This window comes from Pseudoliparis swirei, chromosome 18 (genome assembly GCF_029220125.1).
Source record: "Pseudoliparis swirei isolate HS2019 ecotype Mariana Trench chromosome 18, NWPU_hadal_v1, whole genome shotgun sequence".
NCBI classification, from domain to species: Eukaryota; Metazoa; Chordata; class Actinopteri; order Perciformes; family Liparidae; genus Pseudoliparis; species Pseudoliparis swirei.
In genome coordinates, this window is record NC_079405.1 from 13955144 (window position 1) to 13976366 (window position 21223).

Below are 21223 nucleotides of genomic sequence, written 5' to 3' on the forward strand. Positions count from 1 at the left end.
ACCCGTTCCGTGCCGAGCCAGGCCGGGAACAGGCTGTACTTACCGCAGCAGGCTGTCCTCCGCGCTCAGCTGACAACACTTATCGTCAACACTGCCGCGCAATAGCTGAGCCGTCGCCGCACAGACGCGATGTGTAAGCACCTCAATAAAAGCCATGCACCGCACTGCCCCGCCAGGCGCGCCGTGAGACAGGCCCTCGGTCTGTAGACCGTCAAATGTTGTTGTTTTTTGTCGGCCGGGGATTTTCACGCTATAAATCCAATTGCTGTAACGTTTCTTTAACTTATTCCAAGGTAGGGATTCCGAGAAATGCGGATACATGTATGATTGTTATGGCTATTTGCATACTCCCTGATGGTGATTTTCCTTTATTGTAATTTGGTGGATGATTTTTCAACAACCAGTTTACTGCGGTGTTTACAGTGGGGACAGGTTGTTAAACCCTTTTTGTAAAAGTCACTGTTACGTAACAATGACGAAGAAATACCACAAATATGAGTCATTATTTCCTACCAAGTTAATTAAGCTAAATACATTTAGTAGGAAACATGTCATAATTGAAAATGATGAAAGTAGACGATCAATATAGTCTCCACGAAACATGTATTTACATTTTGGCAAGCAGGTACAACACATGTGTGAGATTAAATTTATAACCTGGTTAATGTTTAATTTGGTGAAGTTTATAGCATCATATTTATGAGCTCTCGTGTTACAAGTTAAATATTATTAGCAAAGAAAATAGCTTACAGCTGTTTTGAAATAGGAGCTGGTGAACCTACTTAAATTGCTTTCTACCTGTAACTGTAGCCCAATTAAGTTTCCCATTAAAGTAGGCCTAAAAGTTAACATTGCAGTGAGTAGACTTACTTGAGTGAAGGATATGTTCTGGTGACGTAGCATTAACGTTTGGCAGAAGAGTTCACGGTGGTTGGCTGCGGTTATTCGGGAAGTTTTCTTCACGGATCTGATTGTTTGGTTCCGCCGGATAACGCTGCTTATGTTGATGTTACGGGGATGTTTAGGCCTATTGAGCCCGATGTTCATGCCACTCTTCACTAACTCATACCTGACTACACAAATGGAAGCACGCTCATCTCTGAGTATGTGGCGTCTTCATCCGCTCCCAGTTTTCCATTCATTCATCGCCGTCTGTTGCGGTGGCAACAAGAACATCTGACCGCGGGAGGCGTCTGTTTCCCCGCCACTTCGTCCAGCCTCCCTGGATGTGCGTCGGTGCGAGAAGAGATGGGGACCGCCGGGCCTATAGCAGTGGCAAACAATCAGACCCCATATATATATATATCAAATAAGAGCACTTTATTAGGCAAATAGTAGTCAATAAATATATTCTAAAACTGTAGGCTACTGAGCACTTGAACTTTGTTGGGCAATAATACAAATTGAAATAATATTTCTAAAAATTCTGAACTGGTATTTTGGTACAATAACGCCCTTTTCCCATTAGAGCATGTCACTATATTACAGTAACTCATGTATGTATTATCAACATATAACAGCCTGACCGGAGTATCTGAAAGAACTACTGAACTTTTTACAGCTTGTTGAGGTTGGCACTCAGATTTTACAAAGATAACAAGAACTTTCAGGGGGCATTTTAGGAAGTTACCTTTTAGCTAGTGTGGTAAATAATAATTTAAACCATCCAGGTTATGTAATATAATTCCTTATGATGTATATACACTGTTTCATGTGGTCTTGTAACTAGTTGATTCCCTCATTTACTTTATTTTTCCGTAATAAACAAGGGTTACAAATATTAGACCTGACGGTGAATTACAAAACAGACTATTGAAAGTAAAACACACTTTCTGTAAAGCATAGTATACAAGGCACAAGTGAAATAATAAACCTGCAAGTGTGTTTATGTGTGTGGTTACTGCAGGTGTATGACACATTTTTTGAATCACCTTTGATCTGAAAGTCATTGACTCGAGCAGGTAATTATCCAAATGATCCTTTCTATTTTTTTAAAAACCATTGAAAGTCATAACATATTTTTATGGCTTTGCTTTTGTGGTTTGAGGATACTGGTATATTTGTGTGTCTGCAACGTGGATGTTTGCAGTAGACAGCATGTTTTATGGCATCTTCCATTTTATGTTAAGCATATGTTTTTATTGAAATGTTGAAAGAAAAACACCAAAATGTGGCTCAGATTATTGGTGTGACTACATCTTCCTTATTGGCTTGAACTGAGGTGTTCATATTGTTAAAACTGTATTGCAAGTCTCTGGTGGGTGAACTCGGCAGTCAGAGTTGGTGAGGACACCGTCTGCTGGCAGACAGCCAGGCCACTATTGAAGGGAACATGATGATCCTGTTAATAATAAAAGTGGCATAACACAGATGAACCTGAATGTGCAAACCCTCAGGGATGTTATCAAACGCCTGAGTAATCTTCTGAACAATCAGTTACCCTGAGAGACTTTAGGTTTTACAAATAGTTCAGATGTAGAGTGACTGCTGTGGTCTTGTGATACAAAATATAGATTCACAATAAATACATACATATTTTGTTCAAATCATGAAAGCTCCAGCTTAGGCAGAGTTTTGTTTGTGTTTCCAAACCCTCAACTGTACTGCGGTGTCCTGGTAGCGTTGTTGGCACGTCATCCTGTCTTGTATGCATAAATGGAGGTCAAAGATGAACTCAGCTGACCTGAGCTGAACTGAAATGGATGAATAAACTATATTAACACACAGCTTGAGATATGGTCTTCCTTCCTGAAACATCATGAACAACTTGTGTCTGTTGAGTTGAAAACAGCAACCGGGTAGACAAATGGACAATGAGATGCTTGTGAGGTTATAGTTTGTGGTAATCTAAATATTAACATACAGGACTGTCTCAGAAAATTAGAATATTGTGATAAAGTTCTTTATTTTCTGTAATGCAATTTAAAAAACAAAAATGTCATGCATTCTGGATTCATTACAAATCAACTGAAATATTGCAAGCCTTTTATTCTTTTAATATTGCTGATTATGGCTTACAGCTTAAGAAAACTCTAAAATCCTATCTCATAAAATTTTAATATTTCCTCAGACCAAGTAAAAAAAAAGATTTATAACAGCTGAGTGTTTGTCAAGGCTCAGGAAACCCTTGCAGGTGTTTCGAGTTAATTAGACAATTCAAGTGATTTGTTTAATACCCTACTAGTATACTTTTTCATGATATTCTAATATTTAGAGATAGGATATTTGAGTTTTCTTAAGCTGTAAGCCATAATCAGCAATATTAAAAGAATAAAAGGCTTGCAATATTTCAGTTGATTTGTAATGAATCCAGAATGCATGACATTTTTGTTTTTTGAATTGCATTACAGAAAATAAAGAACTTCATCACAATATTCTAATTTTCTGAGACAGTCCTGTATATGCATATACTTGTTGGTCATGTTCTGAGATAAAGAGCCTCTTACAGCTCTGAAAAAGATATTGTTCAAATAAACCGATAAACAGTAGGTTTTCTAGATTAGAGGTTTACTAAATATTTTATTAAGTACTCAAATCGGACAGGCAGTGTCAATAATACGTCTTTCTGTGTGTGTGTCTTGGTGTAACCCGAAGCACGCGGGTGAGTTCATTCAGGGATACAGACTGCACAGTCATCAGGAAGTGAAACAGAACAGAATGTGCTGTACTAATCTGATTGAAAAACACTGCCGAGTGGAGGCATGAACACAAATAAAAGGATGTGTCATTTAAACTGCTAAAAGAAGATTCTTATGGCAGCATGGAGATATTTACAAAGACAACAAACTGAGGTTTACTCTTCATTTGGTAACTTTGGTGATACGATCAGAAAAACAGTTGCTCTCACACAAACTTGCACACCGTACTAAAATAAAGCTGGGCAACATAATGCTCTTTGTGTTCTAGGCATCCGTGTTACGTACATGGGAGTAATCTCCTGAGAGATCCCTTTTTATCCCTGAACGTTTGACCCATGAAGCAAGAGTTCTTTACCGCTGTGTCTGCCAAAGACCCTAAATAAGTTATTCCTCACTGCCGCTGATGAAGAGAAACACAGTGGACCAGGGACTAACAGACAGATCGTTTCAACTTGAACCTTTATTGACTATTTTATTTTGGCAAGAGTTGGTGCTCATTTTATTTATATAATAATCAGTTAAGATGCATTTACTGAATCGATCAAGTTGCCAGTGGTGATATCATTATTCATATTCTACTAATACAACAGTGTAAACATAATGCATACAAGTATGCAACATATTATAATATTTAATTAAAGTACATTTGTTATGCAAACAGAATGGCCCTGGACAGTGTTACAGTACATTCATGTTAACGAATTGGATTATTAAGTGTAAAAAGTGGTAATGTTGCAGAATAATTCGAGTAAAGTACAAGTAGACCTACCTTAAAACTGTATTCTTATTTATTTACTTAGTTAAATTCTACTGACTGGTGGAGCCACACATATACATTTGGAATGGTTAAAAGTTTGGCTGAGTAGGGTTTTAGACATACAAACTACTTGTATTAATTAAAAAACATAATTTATAATATCCATTGTTCCCCCTCAATATTCCCCCTCTATAAAGTTTGTATATTTAGCCTCTGCACTTAATTACTGTCATGCATGAGGGGAACAAAAGAGTATCAAGGCTGCCAGATATTTGGCTCCTTTTTGTCAGTTCATAGTCATGAATAAATATAATTATTAAGAAACTTAACCCTAATGTCCTGTTTGGAGATCCTCTTTAACAACGCAAAAGACACTCTTAAAAATGTATTATCCCCATGCACATAAAGACTTTATCAGAAAAGCTTTCATTGAAAAAATTAAACATTTCAAAAGTTTGCTAAAGAAAATCTAAAGTGTATGTTAAAGTAAGTATAAATATGGAAAAAGTATATGTGTAATAATCAGTATAATGCAAAACAGTTCAACAGCACCACAAACTATATCCTCTATTATATAATATCATAAAATGAATCAACAGCGTTTAAAACATTTTAACATTATAAACTCCAGAATGATTTATTGCAGATGTATTGTATTAGACTCCATTAGTTGTGTATGTGTACATGTTAAGCCCATATGGCACAAAGGCTAAAGCATGACTTGTTCTCCTATTTGGTGAGAAACAATGCCTTATGTTAATTTCTGCATTGTGTCCCCTTCATTCAATGTGTCAACAAAGTGTGTGGCAAAGGAGAAGTTGCCACTTCAATAATGTTCTACATCATACAGATAAATGGGATTCCTGGTTGCAGATAAATGGGATACCCGTAATGCAGCAGTGGGGTTTGCAGACCCTAAACAATGAGGAAGTAAAGCCAATGTCACCAACACACACGGGCTGAACTTGAAACTGAGCAAAGAACTCTCTCCTTCAGTCCTGTCACCAAACATGTGCTACGGTGTTATTATTTTTCATTACATGATCACAGGGAAGTACTACAAATCAATGTAATAGTTATCTGTCACATCACACAATCACTTGAGAAAAAGTTGTATGGCTTAATTACTAATGTGTCTGGTCACAATGGCAGTTATAGCCCTGTCTAAACATATAACAATATGATGTTGTTTAATTAACAGGCTACCTTGGTAGCCAAATGGTTACAGCACATGCAATGTAACCGCAACATCTGTTGTGTTGTTTGATTCCGGCCTTAGTTGGGACCCTTATTGCATGTCATTCATAACCCCCTCTTTCTACCTTATTTATAAATCAATTGAATTAAAAAAATGTAAAAAAAAGTAATGCTAAGAAACAAATACCACCAACAAGAAAACAAAGTAAACCACTGTAAAAAAAAGTTTTAAAGACTACATTTAAGGCTAGTGCAGTAATATACATTAAACACACAATTCTATATCAACTACAGCTTTATGTAGATTTCCACTTCAGGCATGGATTAAAGAAAAGAATCTTCCGTTGTTTTACATTTCATTTTACGATGTGAGGGAGAGGTTCAGAGTCAAAAAGACTTCTGTTGCTCACACCACTTCCCCTACTTCTTAAATGTGTCTCTATACAGGAAATGTACATAAAGTATTTAACCACCCATGTGAACAGCTACAAGGGGTCGTTTGTGGTGTTTTTTCCCGTTGAGCAATAACCGTCGAGCTCTGTTGATTTACTTACGTTCCCTGCACAGTAATAACTACATGGAAAGCAGTAACTGCTTGAACAGTTTGTTTCCTGTCAGCATGAGACTAACTTCTAAATGATGTGCTGTCTGCTTCTCTGCAGCGATACATTTGATGGAACAATTTCATCAGGCTCACTATTTCGGCTATGGATTGATTCTTGTACATAGTGATAGTGATTGCTGTCAAATCTCAACAGTTCAAACTTCTTGAAACATGCAAGTTTTGTATTCCTCAAATAACCGGTGGACAACGTACTGGAAAAGCCTCAACACAGAAATGTAAAAAGTGCTGCATTTAAATTATGTAAACACAGACTTTTTATACTCTGAATGTACTAGAAGTATTACAGATAGTATCCTCTTATGATTGATATGATAAACAATATTATAAATAGTGAGGGTGGGACTATAGTTTAAATACTTTAAAGGTGAGGTAGTTTCATCGAGTGGTTACCAAACCGTGGTTCAAGCCCCTCACAAAGGGTCAGGAGATAAATCTGGGGGCTGGTGAGATGATTATTGTGGTCGGACAACTAAACATTGTTTTCTTGTGAAGGGTCCCAAAAAAAGGTTTGAAACCACTGATAATAATAATCTTAAACATGCCATTGTATTCTATGAATTTATGTTTTTAACGTAAAGATTAAATTTACATTTATATCTGTCAAACAAATGCAGTGGAGAAGAAAAGACAATATTTGAGTCTGATTTATAGTGTATCAAGTAGTATAAAATACATGCTTTTCTTTCGCAAAAGAAAGGTATGAAATGAATGTCATCAATAAAAGGACCGAGAAAATATTCAAATGTAAAGGATGGCACATGGTAACAAAATGTGTCTCTATACTTATAACACATTGTAATATTGCATTCCCGCAGTAAATTAAGTGTGTTACTGTGCAATAATTGTATGGTGTGCATCCAATACACATACAGTATAACACTAAAGCTTTTGGGCAGCTGACTGAAACTTTACTTTAATTGATTAAATAATGTATGTTTTTTATTGTATTTTTGCTTATTATTTCTTCTGTTTCATGTAACTTAGCTGCTGTAACACAGCAATTTCCCATTGGGTTTTAAAAAGTTGCCTACTCTATCTATGTGTCCAATAACTTCAACTTGGTTGTTAATTTCCTATATTATAGCGAGAAAATTGCACTATTTGTCTCTTAAATTAATATTTTGAGTATAATTTTAAAAGATTGTTAGTAGAGATGTTCCATAAGTAATTTTCAGGAGGTGGTGTTGGGATCCCATTACAAATAAAAAACAGTTGTGTCTGATTAAAAGTTTATGTTTTAGGCATGTATCGCGTTAGTGCATTGAGTGTGTCCACTCCCCTCCAGTAGATGGCGGCAAGTGCATTGAGCATTGGTTTGCAATCTGCCAACACAAACAGAAGAAGAAAGCCTAAAGCAGTTATTTAGGCTGTGATGTCACATGTTAGGTCTATATTAATGCAAGCACCAACAAGGTAGAACTGGCTGAGATGTCAGATTTTCCATTCAACAGATGTTTTAAATACCTACGTGTGTGGATGCTATAGGTGGTTCTCACATCCTAGAACATCCACAGTACCAGATTCCTGCAACAGAAAAGGTTGACACTCCCTGGATGGGAATGTGACACCAATGTGCTCTGAAAATCACCTTGTTGGTCTTGGGTCAGAACTACTCATTCTTCTCTGGCAGAATTAGAAACATCTGCGGTAGTGATGAAGGTATATTTAATTATTCTCACTGCAGAGAAACCCTATCCTGACACTGACTGTCACAAACTCAAAAAACAAGTTGCTCTTGTTGTGTTGGCAAACATGCCTTAGAAGGGTTGAAAGGGAATTGGGAATGTCTTTGTAATGGTAATGGTTCATGCACCAGCAATAGAAACTCTATGTTCTTGTACATTACTCAAGTTTCATTGTTTAAAGAAGAGATGACACATTTGACTACGCAGTACCTTACACACCCAAAATGTGTTCTACGTACTCCTAAATACGTATGTTTGATATGAATAATAGGGGGACAACTAGCGTGAACATATAAAAACCAATAGAAATGTTTCTTATGGGACAGGAAGAGGAATAATAAAGACTATTTTACAACAAACTATTAATTGGATTCAGTATATCTAGAGACTACTAATGTGTATGTGATAACTGCACAAAGGTTTTTGTTGTGATCGCAGACAGGGGCTTTATTAGCAGGTCAAATTAGACATGCAAATTGTCATTGTTTTTGCAGAAAGCCTTGTATTAAAAAGATGTGCCCATCAAAGCAAACAAAAGGGCGTCCAACTATTGGCACAAAATGCCCATCACAGGCGACAGAAAGGTGAACTCACGTCTCATCAAAGCTCACAAAAGAGGTGTGTTTAAAACTGTTTACATAAAGTGCCAACATTTTCCGAAGAGATTGGGAGAGTTGTGCACCGTGAACACTTACAAAAGAAGAATTTTTAAACGGTACTATTATTATTATAGCCGTTTGGTTAGTGAAAGTAGGACTTTATTCGCCAAAATAAATTGTGCACTAAATCAACTATTTCCATTCAGTGTTCATCACAGCATACAAAAGGGCTGCATTTACAACTATTAACACAGTTTATTTACATGCAAGTCTGTCTGAGTGACAACTTGTATTGTAAACCCGTAAAATGATATCAATACCAAAAAAGTGCTGAATTCGATGCACATAATATGAATGAAAATTGTGTGTGTACCACTGGACTTCTACTCGCCGACATATTGCACAGCGGCTACTGCTTCAAACGCCATCCTGCAAACCAGGAGGGCGGGAACACGTTATATCGCAGTCATGCCCTGTTAGCACCGTTGCTGTCGTTAGCACATTAGATGCTCCCCGCCCAGGCAGGCAATCACTTTTCAAGTCTTGTAGCATCAGTTGTATTTACATCGCATTATATTGAAGAACATTTGCTGTGAAAATTACATAAATATTATATTTGTTCTAGATCTGGGCACAACTAATTTGTGGGTATCACCGTAAAAAGGTACAGAGGTCAGCTCTCTACAAGCCAAGCTCGCATTAGCTCTCTCTTTCTCATCTCCATCACTCTGTTCAACATGCATCGCTCATCATTCATGTCCTTCTGCCTCATTTCCCTTGTGCACTCAAGCAGCTCTCTTGTTTCCTGACTGGAAGTTTTGTGCTTGCCGCTCTGGGATAAAACACACACTCAAAGGCTAACCAATTGGCATAACATCCAAGACAGTTTACCTGAAACCTCCATGCTTATGTGCAGAGTAATCGGGACTTTTCGATTAATTATTTTACATAGTTCTTTCTGCATATCAACAGGCATGTAAGCGAGAATTTGTGAAACTTCTCGTTCTAGTTTTAACTCCTGTAGGTTTTTTACCCCGTGTCTCCATCCTGACCAAAATGTCATCTAAGCTCCACATTTTAATTATAAAAGCCTGCAGGTTGGGCGACGGTGGTGAGCAACACAATGTGATAAGAGATTGGTCTAGTTCAAAATGTAAGATTAAAAATAATTGCCATACCAAGTCCGAGACATCAATAATGTCCATCTGAGAAAAACTCTGAGAGTAATGTAATATTGCTATTTAACCATTCGTCACCGCTGATATAGCCATTGTTACCTAACTTTCACTCTCTGTGGAATATACTGTATATACAACACTCTTTGGCATTCATCATGAGTTTGGGGAGTATTACATCGACCAACTTTAAAAGGGTGTGCTCAATAAGAGGTGACTTTGATAGCATTGCTGTCAGTTGAACGATCAATACATTATGTTCGCCACCTAGGCACAACCCCAAACATTTTGATTGACCTATCTGAGGGATTGCCTTCTTGGCCTTTTGGAAATAGATGCCCAGGGCTGTCAAGTGTCACGCATTGAGCGTGAGACTCACGCATTTCGGTCTTAAGTCACGCACTCCCGCCACACATCGTATTTCTCATGCTGAAAATAACTCTCGGCTATTTAATGTTTTAATGTGCCGCAGCGCGCCAACATGAGCTGGCCGCGCTGCCCTCACCGTGGAGGAATCAAGCGCTCCGCTGGAGTTCTGCTGTGGAGCCACTTATCAGCCAATCAAAAAAAAAGAAATGGGCTACACAATAGCCAATCAGAAAAAAAACCCGTATCTGTTGTATCTGGGTAAGATTTAATCCAGCAACCAATGAAAATAAAGCATCCTGGAATTGCGCGCGACTGACTGATATCCGAAAATTTCGTTCTGCTGGGGGGGGGGGGGGGGGCTGATGGAAATCTCACTCTTGCCTGTCTTCAAAACTTGAGAGCCCTGGATGCCCATGTACGCTTTCCTTACCCCACGCAACATTTAGATAACAAAAGCATGTCTGAACTATTCCCAAATTGCAAGTTTAATTGCATGTCTGCATTTGGAAGATGCTTTTAGAACAAAAGTAATTTCTTAGTTTGTAACTGCCGGAACAAGGTCACATGAAAGAAACATTGCACTACATTAGCAAATGCATGTAAAAAAGTCACGGCAGTTTGGTGTACATTTATGTTCAGAATAATGGTCCTTGAAAAGTGGTGAGGAGGGCAGACACCTTCCAGACTTGGTTTATAGAGCCAGAAATGGTAATGGATAACGTTTTATCCAAAATGTTGTACCCTTTATTTCTTCTAATGGCCCTTTCAACATGAATCCTAAGGTGAGCAGTGTCTTGGGTCTGCAACTCTCTGGGGTAAGCTGTCTATTAGACTTTGAGAATGCTGGTATTACAAGACTGACATTTATGGGAGACAAAAGGTCAATAATGAGGAAGTCTTAGTCTGCCATTACCTCGTCACCTTCCTAACAAAGAGAGAATCCCAGATGAGTGTGAGATTTCTTTGTCTGATATTGAACCTACATATAAGTCACTGACAAAAGTTAGTTCAGCATATGGGCTTATGCCCACTAAGGACTTACGTGTGACTGTTCCTTTGTAAAGAGGGTAGGTATCTGAATTTAGTACTTCTGAAGTTGGCAGTTTTACATGTAATGCTTATGAGACGTCATAGATCCTCTGCCTGATGGATCATGGAGGTCTGGATCGTGGAATATGCCTACAACCAACTATTCATACACTCTGTCATATTCATTGATTGTGTTGTAACTGTGTTTTAATTTGTGTATAATGATTCCTTCTGTACACATTACATCTATTGCACCTGTCCATCCTGGAGAGGGATCCTCCTCTGTTGCTCTCCTGAAGGTTTCTTCCCTTTTTTCCCCGTGAAGGGTTGTTTGGGAGTTTTTCCTGATCCGATGTGAGGTTTTGGGACTGGGGTGTCTCTATGTACAGATTGTAAAGCACTCTGAGACAAATTTGTAATTTGTGAAAATGGGCTATACAAATAAACTTAATTTAATTTAATTTAATTTAATTAACAATATAGCATCTATCTTGTACAAGGGAAAGCCTTTTTGAAAAAAGAGGCATAAGTTTGTTTACTTTTTCTCGTGAAGGCCAAAACAAGGATAGATCCTAACATATAATCAAGAAAGTTTGTCCAAGTAATGCAAATTCTGCTGGCAGTTGTCTGTGAAACATTGAAACGAGTAGCAAGATCCTGTACTAAAAAACCCTGCCTCAAATGGCACAGAAAGATAAAAAAGTTGTCTGTGAGTGGAAGGCGTTGCTCTTAAAATCCCTGTCATAATTTGACCCCATCCTAACATGCTTTCAGCTGTTGGTTGCAAAGCCATAAAAACAGCCATGGGAGTTGTATAATCTTTAAATCCTGTATAAAACATAATTAGCGTGGAGTCGTTAAAAAGAAATAATCGGTTCCTTAGTTTCACAAGCTCTTCTCCTTGGCATATAATGGTCTTTTGGTCCTCTGCTCCTTCAATGGCAGGGTTCTTTGGTTGTTCATGATCAGCATGCAGCAAACTTGTCTCTACTAGTCTGAAAGTTCAGAGTAAAGATGGAAATATGTTTGTTTTATGCGCTCATTTGAGTAGTAGCTTATATCTTGCTCGAAAAACAGCACTGTTAAAGCTCTGCAAACATGACAATTAGGATTACTTTGATTTGGAACCTAGGTCCCTTTCAGGTGCATCCTCTCCACAGAGAACATCATCTGCATGACTGAAAAACAGCAGCAGAAACATGACTTTGGTCTGCATTGCCAATGAAACTCACTTTGTAAAGGTTGTCCATTGGACCCAGCTGTGTCTGAAGCTGGTCCTGGGTCCTTGTCCCTGCTTCCAGCCTCTGACCTGAAACTGGCCTCCTTCCCAATGGCACTGCCTCCTTCTCTGTTCCTCCTGCCTCAAAGGCCGACCTCATTGGTCTGGCCTCTATTCATTGAATGTGTTGTGTTAGAAGTGGGACAAATAAATGTGAATTTTTCAGGGGTCGAAAGTTCAGCATGGAGATCCGGAGACACAGAGGGGGAAGTATAAAAACCGCAATGTTATTACAAAGCAGATCCAAGGAGACACCAGTTCCATTAACTAAGACACCAGGATCACCAATCAGGCATCAATCAAGCCGGTGGACAGAGGGAGTTGGCTTTAAGGTCAAACAAAAGAGTCCAATCCATCGGGTGGAATGGAAAGAAGCGATCCAGGTGCTGGAGAGAAATGGTCCTGCTTTGTCGTCTTAGGCTTTTTCGACCCGTGACCCTCTGTGTGAACTGACCCGGGGCCCCAAGCAGACACAGGACATAAACATCTCACTTCTTGTGGTATCCAGGTGAAAACTCTTTTAATTGTGTTTCCTGATTTCATAGCCTAACTATATAGGACCAAGGTGATGTTACTGCGGAGTGCATAGACATAAGCAGATATTAATGTATGTGAACATGCCGATATAACGATGTTCTTTGATACTATGACGTGATCTATGTACCCCTTATGTTCTGTATCCTCACCCCCCTCACCTTACCCCCCCCCCCTCCTCTCCCCCACACAAAATAATAAACTGAGTCGCATTTCTTTCCATCTCCCGGCGATTGAATCGCGAGCACGTTGTAACTCTGTAACGCCGTTCATTCTGTACACATGACATCTATTGCTTCTGTCCATCCGGGGAGAGGGATCCTCCTCTGTTGCTCTCCTGAAGGATTTTTCCTTTTTTCCCTGTGAAAGGGTTTTTCTATTTTTTGGGGGATTTTTTTCCTGATCTGATGTGAAGTCCTGGGACAGGGATGTCGTATGTGTACAGATTATAAAGCTCTCTGAGGCAAATTTGTAATTTTGGGCTACACAAAATAAAATGAATTGAAACTGATTACAAATATATATATATATATATACAATATATACACTATATATATATATACTATATATATATATACACACATATACACTACCGTTCAAAAGTTTGGGGTCACTTAGAAATGTCCTTATTTTTCAAAGAAAAGCATTGTTTTTTTCAATGAAGATAACATGAATCAATCAGAAATACACTCTATACATTGTTAATGTGGTAAATGACTATTCTAGGTGGAAACGTCTGGTTTTTAATGAAATATCTCCATAGGTGTATAGAGGCCCATTTCCAGCAACTATCACTCCAGTGTTCTAATGGTACATTGTGTTTGCTAATCGCCTTAGAAGACTAATGGATGATTAGAAAACCCTTGAAAACCCTTGTGCAATTATGTTAGCACAGCTGAAAACTGTTTTGCTGATGAGAGAAGCTATAAAACTGGCCTTCCTTTGAGCTAGTTGATTATCTGGAGCATCACATTTGTGGGTTCGATAAGACTCTCAAAATGGCCAGAAAAAAGAACTTTCATGTGAAATTCGCCAGTCTATTCTTGTTCTTAGAAATGAAGGCTATTCCATGCAGAAATTGCAAAGAAACTGAAAATGTCCTACAGCGGTGTGTACTACTCCTTCAGAGAACAGCACAAACGGGCTCTAACCAGAGCAGAAAGAGAAGTGGGAGGCCCGGTGCACAACTCGGCAAGAAGACAAGTACATTAGAGTCTCTAGTTTGAGAAATAGGCGCCTCACAGGTCCTCAACTGGCAGCTTCTTTAAATGGTACCCGCAAAACGCCAGTGTCAACGTCGACAGTGAAGAGGCGACTCCGGGATGCTGGCCTTCTAGGCAGAGTGGCAAAGAAAAAGCCATATCTGAGACTGGCCAATAAAAAGAAAAGATTGGTATGGGCAAAAGAACACAGGCATTGGACAGAGGAAGATTGGAAAAAGGTGTTCTGGACAGATGAATCCAAGTTTGAGGTGTTTGGATCACACAGAAGAACATTTGTGAGACGCAGAACAGGTGAAAAGATGCTGGAAGAGTGCCTGACACCATCTGTCAAGCATGGTGGAGGTATGTGATGGTCTGGGGCTACTTTGGTGCTGGTAAAGTGGGAGATTTGTACCAGGTAAAAGGGATTTTAAATAAGGAAGGCTATCACTCTATTTTGCAACGCCATGCCATACCCTGTGGGCAGCGCTTGATTGGAGCCAATTTCCTCCTCCAACAGGACAATGACCCAAAGCACACCTCCACATTGTGCAAGAACTATTGAGGGAAGAAGCAGGCAGCTGGTATGCTGTCTGTAATGGAGTGGCCAGCACAGTCACCAGATCTCAACCCCATTGAGCTGTTGTGGGAGCAGCTTGACCGTATGGTCCGCAAGAAGTGCCCATCAAGCCAATCCAACTTGTGGCAGGTGCTTCAGGAAGCGTGGGGTGAAATTTCAACAGATTACCTCAACAAATTAACAGCTAGAATGCCAAAGGTCTGCAATGCTGTAATTGCTGCAAAAGGAGCATTCTTCGACGAAAGCAAAGTTTGAAGAAAAAAAGTAATACTTCAAATACAAATTATTATTTCTGACCTTGTCAATGTCTTGACTATATTTTCTATACATTTTGCAACTCATTTGATAAATAAAAGTGTGAGTTTTCATGGAAAACACAAAATTGTCTGGGTGACCCCAAACTTTTGAACGGTAGTGTATATACATATGTAGATATGCATACATAATATATATATACACTATATATATATATATATATACACACATATATATATACATACACAGATGTATGTATATATGCATACATAATATATACATATATATAAATATATATATATGTGTGTAAGTATGTATGCATGTATATGTATATATGCATGTGTAAGTATATACATATATATATGTGTGTGTGTGTGTGTGTGTGTGTGTGTGTGTGTGTGTGTGTGTGTGTGTGTGTGTGTGTGTGTGTGTGTGTGTGTGTGTGTGTGTGTGTGTGTGTGTGTATACATGTGTGCATATTTATATACTCGTGTTATTGTTCGATCAATCCTCACCTGTGAAATGGTATTTCCTGCTCTTTGGTTTGGGCATTTCTTTCATTGGAGCATCTGACGGCAGCACAGATTCGGGCATGTTTCTCCTTTCATTTGAACTGTCCCCAGCGGCGCGGCAGAGTAGTGCTCCTCGACCCTCCGGGTCTTCTTCTTCTCTGGGACCTTCCGGCAGATGACGTCCTTTCTGTTGCGCTACTCCTCCCTCTACCGGTTATAACAATCCACTGTTTTCCTATTATATTCTAGAGTAGACAGACATGTTAAATATCAAGGTTGTTTTCTAAAACCTTACACCCCCACCATCGTTTCTCTATTGTTAATCAGAGCTTTAAAGTACGTGCACTATTGTCTCATTTTCACTGAATATAATGACTTGTAAGATGTTTCAAACTGACGAATAGTTTACTATTCAAGTTAATACTATTATAGCTGTGACCAATTCTGAATCTACTCGTTATATATTTCCACATAATCTCTCTTGACCGTCACCGCCTACCATGCTCACTTTCCTACTTCCTCGTTTTCCGTGCTTCCTGCGTGTGCTGCGAGCCGCGCGAGCCTAAAGTGTCTTCTTTCCATAGACTGGCAACCCCGAATTAGTTAATTATATCTCATATACATGGTTTTGGCAATTTCTTGCGGATTCTGTTCTTTCCCGATTCATACAATATATGTATTTTACTTTCTGTCGCATCATTCCTCTTGAATGATCTGACATCCTCCTATTGACCCCACTGCTGCAAATGTCTCTAGATTTAAACTGTATTTAAAAGCTAGTATCCCTATAACTGTAATATTCCTCAACATATATTTAGATATTTTATTTTCCCTTCGGTTCCTCGGTCTTCCCCAACCGGATGTAGCGTGTAGTCTATATCTACGTATGGGTGGTGTCGGTGGAGACAATGAGTTAAGCTAGCAGTTGAACCGGACGGCGTGTTCTCTGCTGCTAGCATTTTTATCGAACTGTAGATACAAAAAAAGGGTGAGCTACATATCTTAAATATATAGATCTACATAAGTGCATCAGCGGTTATACCACGTAACATCGGCTCGCTTGCTGGTGGGCTCAAACGTTCAGTTTATTTGTTTTACCGTCGTCGCGGTTGTGCACAGTGTGCTAATGCTAATACCGTCTGCTAACAAAGCTAGCGTGCAGGTCCGCGGGTGTTGGGGATCCTGGTTATATGGTTACTTGGTAACTATTGGCGTTAACTAAGTTCAACACGAACGTATTGGGTTCGTGCTCGTTACGTCGTTATGTCAATCGGACGAAACGGCATTGTAAACTAATCAACACCGTTCCACGAGAGTCCGTTTGCTTGAACGTTGTGACGCACGAGCTAACGAATCCCAAATACTTCTGGTTTGCTAGTTAGCATCAGCGTGGTGATGTGCAGTCAAGACGAGCTGCTGGGTAGAAGGATATTGCAAACAATGCAGTCCAATTAATGTGGTCGTTACATCAGTGAGGAAGTTTTAACTATGTAATGGTTTTGTTTGGATTTCTTAGCAAAAATAGTGTTTTTGAAGAGACCGCTTTTTTTAACGCGCTGTCGAGCGAGCGACCTACGCAAGCCGCGAGTGAACATCGAGATTATATTGACATTAAATGGATTTGTTGACCTGTATTTTACAAAAAGGTCCGGTATGTGGCTCTTAATGTATTGTCTTTTCTTTTCAGGCACATCAGACTGTAGGACTCGAAGGAGATATTTTAATCAGTGGAAATGAGTAAGTTGCGACGAGTTGCTACTTAACGTTAACAGACATATGTGTCTACACCATGATCTTTCCCGCCATGAAATTATTTAGCTGAGCTGTTAAGCCACCTCGATCGTGACAGACTAATTATCAATTTGCCAACTGAACATTACTTAAACAAATCTAGTAAGTGTATTTGCCATGTTCTGTTTCATATCCCTGGGGATCCCTGCACTGCTGGTGGAATCCACAGCAGTGTTGGCAGATTGTGGCCAGGGTGGGAAATGGTCTCTGATACTGATGGATACATTTTTGCAACAGCCCCTCAATACTATATTAAACTGAACACTAAAACACTACTGCAATAATAAATAAATTACGAGAAAACAAAATGTAATAAAATTACCATTTAAATGTAGCACTTGTTGGTTGTGCTGATTATTGTGGGTTGAATGATTTATTATCCACACTGTTACGAGACAAAGTCAGCATCATGTTGGATGTGCAAAATCAATGTTCAGTGTAAGTTATTGTGATGAGCAGCATTTAACCTATCCCTCGTTTATATTTCACTTTCTTTTAGGTCAAAGTGACCAATTCCCCCTTGACTGCAAGGTTTATGTTGGGAATCTAGGAAACAATGGAAACAAGACTGAGTTGGAAAGCGCCTTTGGGTACTATGGTCCTTTAAGAAGTGTCTGGGTTGCCAGGAATCCCCCCGGCTTTGCTTTTGTAGAGTTTGAAGATCCTAGAGATGCGAACGACGCTGTGAAAGAACTGGATGGAAGGTATCTGTCTGCTCATTTTTCAGTAGTTGTTTGCCATGATTTGCACTTTCTCACTGATGTGATGGACTTTTCTTTAGGCACATGTGTGGCTGTCGGGTGCGTGTGGAGTTATCCAATGGGGAAAAGCGCTCACGGAGCCGTGGCCATCCTCCATCCTGGGGTAGGCGGCCTCGTGATGATGTAAGGCGACGTAGTAGTCCTCCGGTCAGGCGCAGGTATGCATTTCCTACTGAACTGTTAAATTTACTGTTTTTATTTATTCTCATTTGCACTTTAAACATTGTTTTTCAGCACAAATTACACAGTATTTATATGCCCCACACACTGTACGCATTATATTGTTACTCTATCAAAATATTATTTTGGCAAAGCCGTTTTAAATTTGACAACCTTTCAGTGATAAATATTCTCTTGTAGCTTTAAATCTCCAAACTATTACAGCTTTGAGTTTAGTTGACTCAGTAAAAATAAAGTAGAAATAAGTTTCATAGCTATGATCTGAATTGTCACTCACAATATAATAGCACACATTATAAAATGAGTTCATCAGTATTCTGTGAATCCGCCTCCTTCAGGATTTGGTTTATTGATGTCACTCATTTTGGTGTTTTAAAAAATCTACATCTAAAATAACCAGATTGACACTTCATTGTTTCCATGAGTATTTTTTAATCTTTGCTAAATTTGACAGCTTATGTCAGCACATAACTATGTATGATATCTCAAGATGCCAAACTCTATTAGGCTGATATTGCTTTACGGGGACATCTTAAGATAATCCATCCAACATTTTTATAGGTAATTTCTAGAATTACATTCTGCAGGTGTACATATTGTTTTCTTTCTGAGTTCAGTTGCCATCTATTAATAAAACTGAACCCCGTTGCAGAGTCACCGCCACGCTTCTCACCATCTGAGTCAGTCAACTAGTCTTCTTTCAGCATCATGTGACTGCTGACCAGGGAGCCCCACTCAGCTCGGCTGGTGTTGTCAAATGACCACGGCGCACCGCCAGTCGTCAGGTTCCACCAACCGTTTGGTTCCTGAGCATGCAGTTCGCAACATCCTCCTCCTCTTCCTCCAAGCTTAAGCCAATCGACAGCGGCCCACTTCACTATATCAACCAATCGGCGTCTTTACTCGCTCTATTCTCCACAACTCCGGTATCAACGGGAACAGCCCTTGGCTTACATCCCAACTCATCCTTCCCCCCAAAAAGGCAGGGAAAATCTACAACTACCCCTTCCAACCAGCAACCAAGCAACTTCATATCGGCAACATTTGCATCATGTTGCAAATCCTCTCTGCAATTCGACTTCCCTCACCATCAGTCTGGGTTCCTAGCGTCATATCTATCTTGTCCTAATCCCCCAAAATAGTAAGTTACTTTTATCCTGCTCTTTGTAGTTGTTATGCTTAATCTAGCTTTCAAAGGTGCTTGACAGTTTTCGCTCAGCAGTTAAGTATTTCAGAGCAAGTTTAGTGCAGAGTTGCACAAATCTACAGATCAAAGTTGTGGTCAAGGAACTTTGCCATCAATCTTCTATTTTTATTTGCAAAAATTAACTACATTTATTTGATAACGAGCTAATTGGGCTGCGCAGTGCATTTTCATGGTTCGACATTAAGCCACCCTGAGTTTTAACTATTGGAATAAAGCGTAGATTTTCTGTATTGCTTTAATGTTTATCCCCTCAGTTCAAGATGTCTTCTCTCCTAGTGCTTAATTAAACCTATTTAAAATGTATTTTATTTCCAAGTTGTTGTTTTGCAGACACCATTGGAGCTAACTCATGTAGGTTACTTTTAGTTTTGATGCAATAGACACAAGTCAGTGGTTCACAATATGCCGTATAGCCAAGTTTCTTAGAACTAAAAGTAAGTGCAGTCAAAGTGTCTCGGGCCACTGTAGAGAAATGTACTTGGATCATGGACTGTGTAGCTCTGACCCAGGCGGTCTTCGTCCAGTGGAGTTGAAAAGCAGTTTTATAGCATTCTTAAAGCAGACCGATCCAACACGGTTAGCCCAATTGCCATAATTTAATTTAGTTGTGTCCAAAGCCAGCCTTAATGTCGACCCCTGATTTTGTTCTCTATTGTGAAATCTGGATCCACAATTGGTGCTCATTGGACAAAGTTTCCTTTTTTAAATGAGTTGATCTTGATGCAGTTCATGGAGGCAACAGACACTACGTGTAACTATGTTTCCACGTGTAATCCATGTCTCTGAGGATCAAGAATACAAAAGGTTTATTAATTAGTGATAGGAGGGCAAAAATCGTTCCTAATTTTTTTTTCTTTGCTTCGTTTTTTCACTTGGCGTTCACTATAGGAGGAGGAGCCGCAGTCGCAGCAGGTAAGCGTGTAACAACTGTTTTTATTTATACTGTGTTTGTTGATAAATAATGGTAAAATTCATGTGACTTGTTTTTTTGGTGTGGTTCCCCAGGTCTCTTTCTAGAGACAGAGGGAGACAACGATCTCTCTCCAGAGACAAGAAGGGCCCAAGATCCATCTCGCGGTCAAGGAGGCAAGTTTAAGTCGTATTGGTTTTCATACTGTACTCCAAGATTGCTGGAGTATTTTTTTTTTTTTATCAGTTATTTTGCACTTAATAAACTTGTTTGTTTATTTTACAGTCGTTCCCGGTCAAATGACCGAAAGTGAGGACCTCGAACGATCATTCATCTGCGGATCTTGCTATGGTTCGGGGGGAAATAATAATTTTTATAGTCATGTTTCTCTTTTCTCCTGGGTTGGTCAAGTTTCATATTGTGTATTGGCAGTCTGTTGATTTAACGACAAAGGACTAGTCTTTTTCTCCTAAAGCAAATTCTATCTTACCCTGCATGTTTTGAAATGTAATACTGGTTTATTTAGTTTTACATTACCATCCTGTTTTTTTATTTTTTTAACTGTTGAATTAAACTTTTTATTTGCTTTTTACTTTCTTGGTTGACTCTTAAATTACCGGCAATGCTGACAATGTGAGATACACCAGTAGGAGCATACTTGATGCCATTAATGAAAATCGGACTGGCAACAAATGTTGTTCAATTCTGGCACAATGCAGGCTATCAATAAAGCCCAAACATCTGTAACTCTGTGTTTGACCTGTCACTTTTGCACACCAAAAAAAAAAAATCATTAACTCCAATCCACTTTTCTTGACACTGAGCTGATAATTTGTGCTGCAGATAAACAACTTGCTCAATAAATGGTTTTCCAAGGTGACTATCTTGCGTGTGTTCAGATAAGATTAATCAATAACTATTTAGTAATGTAAATATTG

The 21223-nt window shown here is 39.0% G+C and overlaps 1 protein-coding gene across 1 annotated transcript; it reads left to right on the plus strand.

Moving 5' to 3' along the window:
* The first annotated feature begins 16334 nt into the window (after positions 1-16334).
* On the plus strand, positions 16335-21165 carry srsf3a (serine and arginine rich splicing factor 3a). The gene is made up of 7 exons (XM_056436994.1): positions 16335-16424; positions 17124-17173; positions 17727-17931; positions 18009-18146; positions 20264-20287; positions 20381-20461; positions 20571-21165. The coding sequence occupies exons 2-7, from the start codon at positions 17170-17172 to the stop codon at positions 20596-20598; spliced, it is 480 nt and encodes a 159-aa protein (XP_056292969.1). The 5' UTR covers positions 16335-16424; positions 17124-17169; the 3' UTR covers positions 20599-21165.
* The last annotated feature ends 58 nt before the right edge of the window (positions 21166-21223 follow it).

Bases quoted from the DNA above. Each gene is read 5' to 3' on its own strand.
- srsf3a (XM_056436994.1), top strand. The intron at 17,932-18,008 runs GTATCTGTCTGC...ACTTTTCTTTAG, and splicing joins GTGAAAGAACTGGATGGAAG to GCACATGTGTGGCTGTCGGG. The intron at 20,462-20,570 runs GCAAGTTTAAGT...TTTATTTTACAG, and splicing joins TCCATCTCGCGGTCAAGGAG to TCGTTCCCGGTCAAATGACC.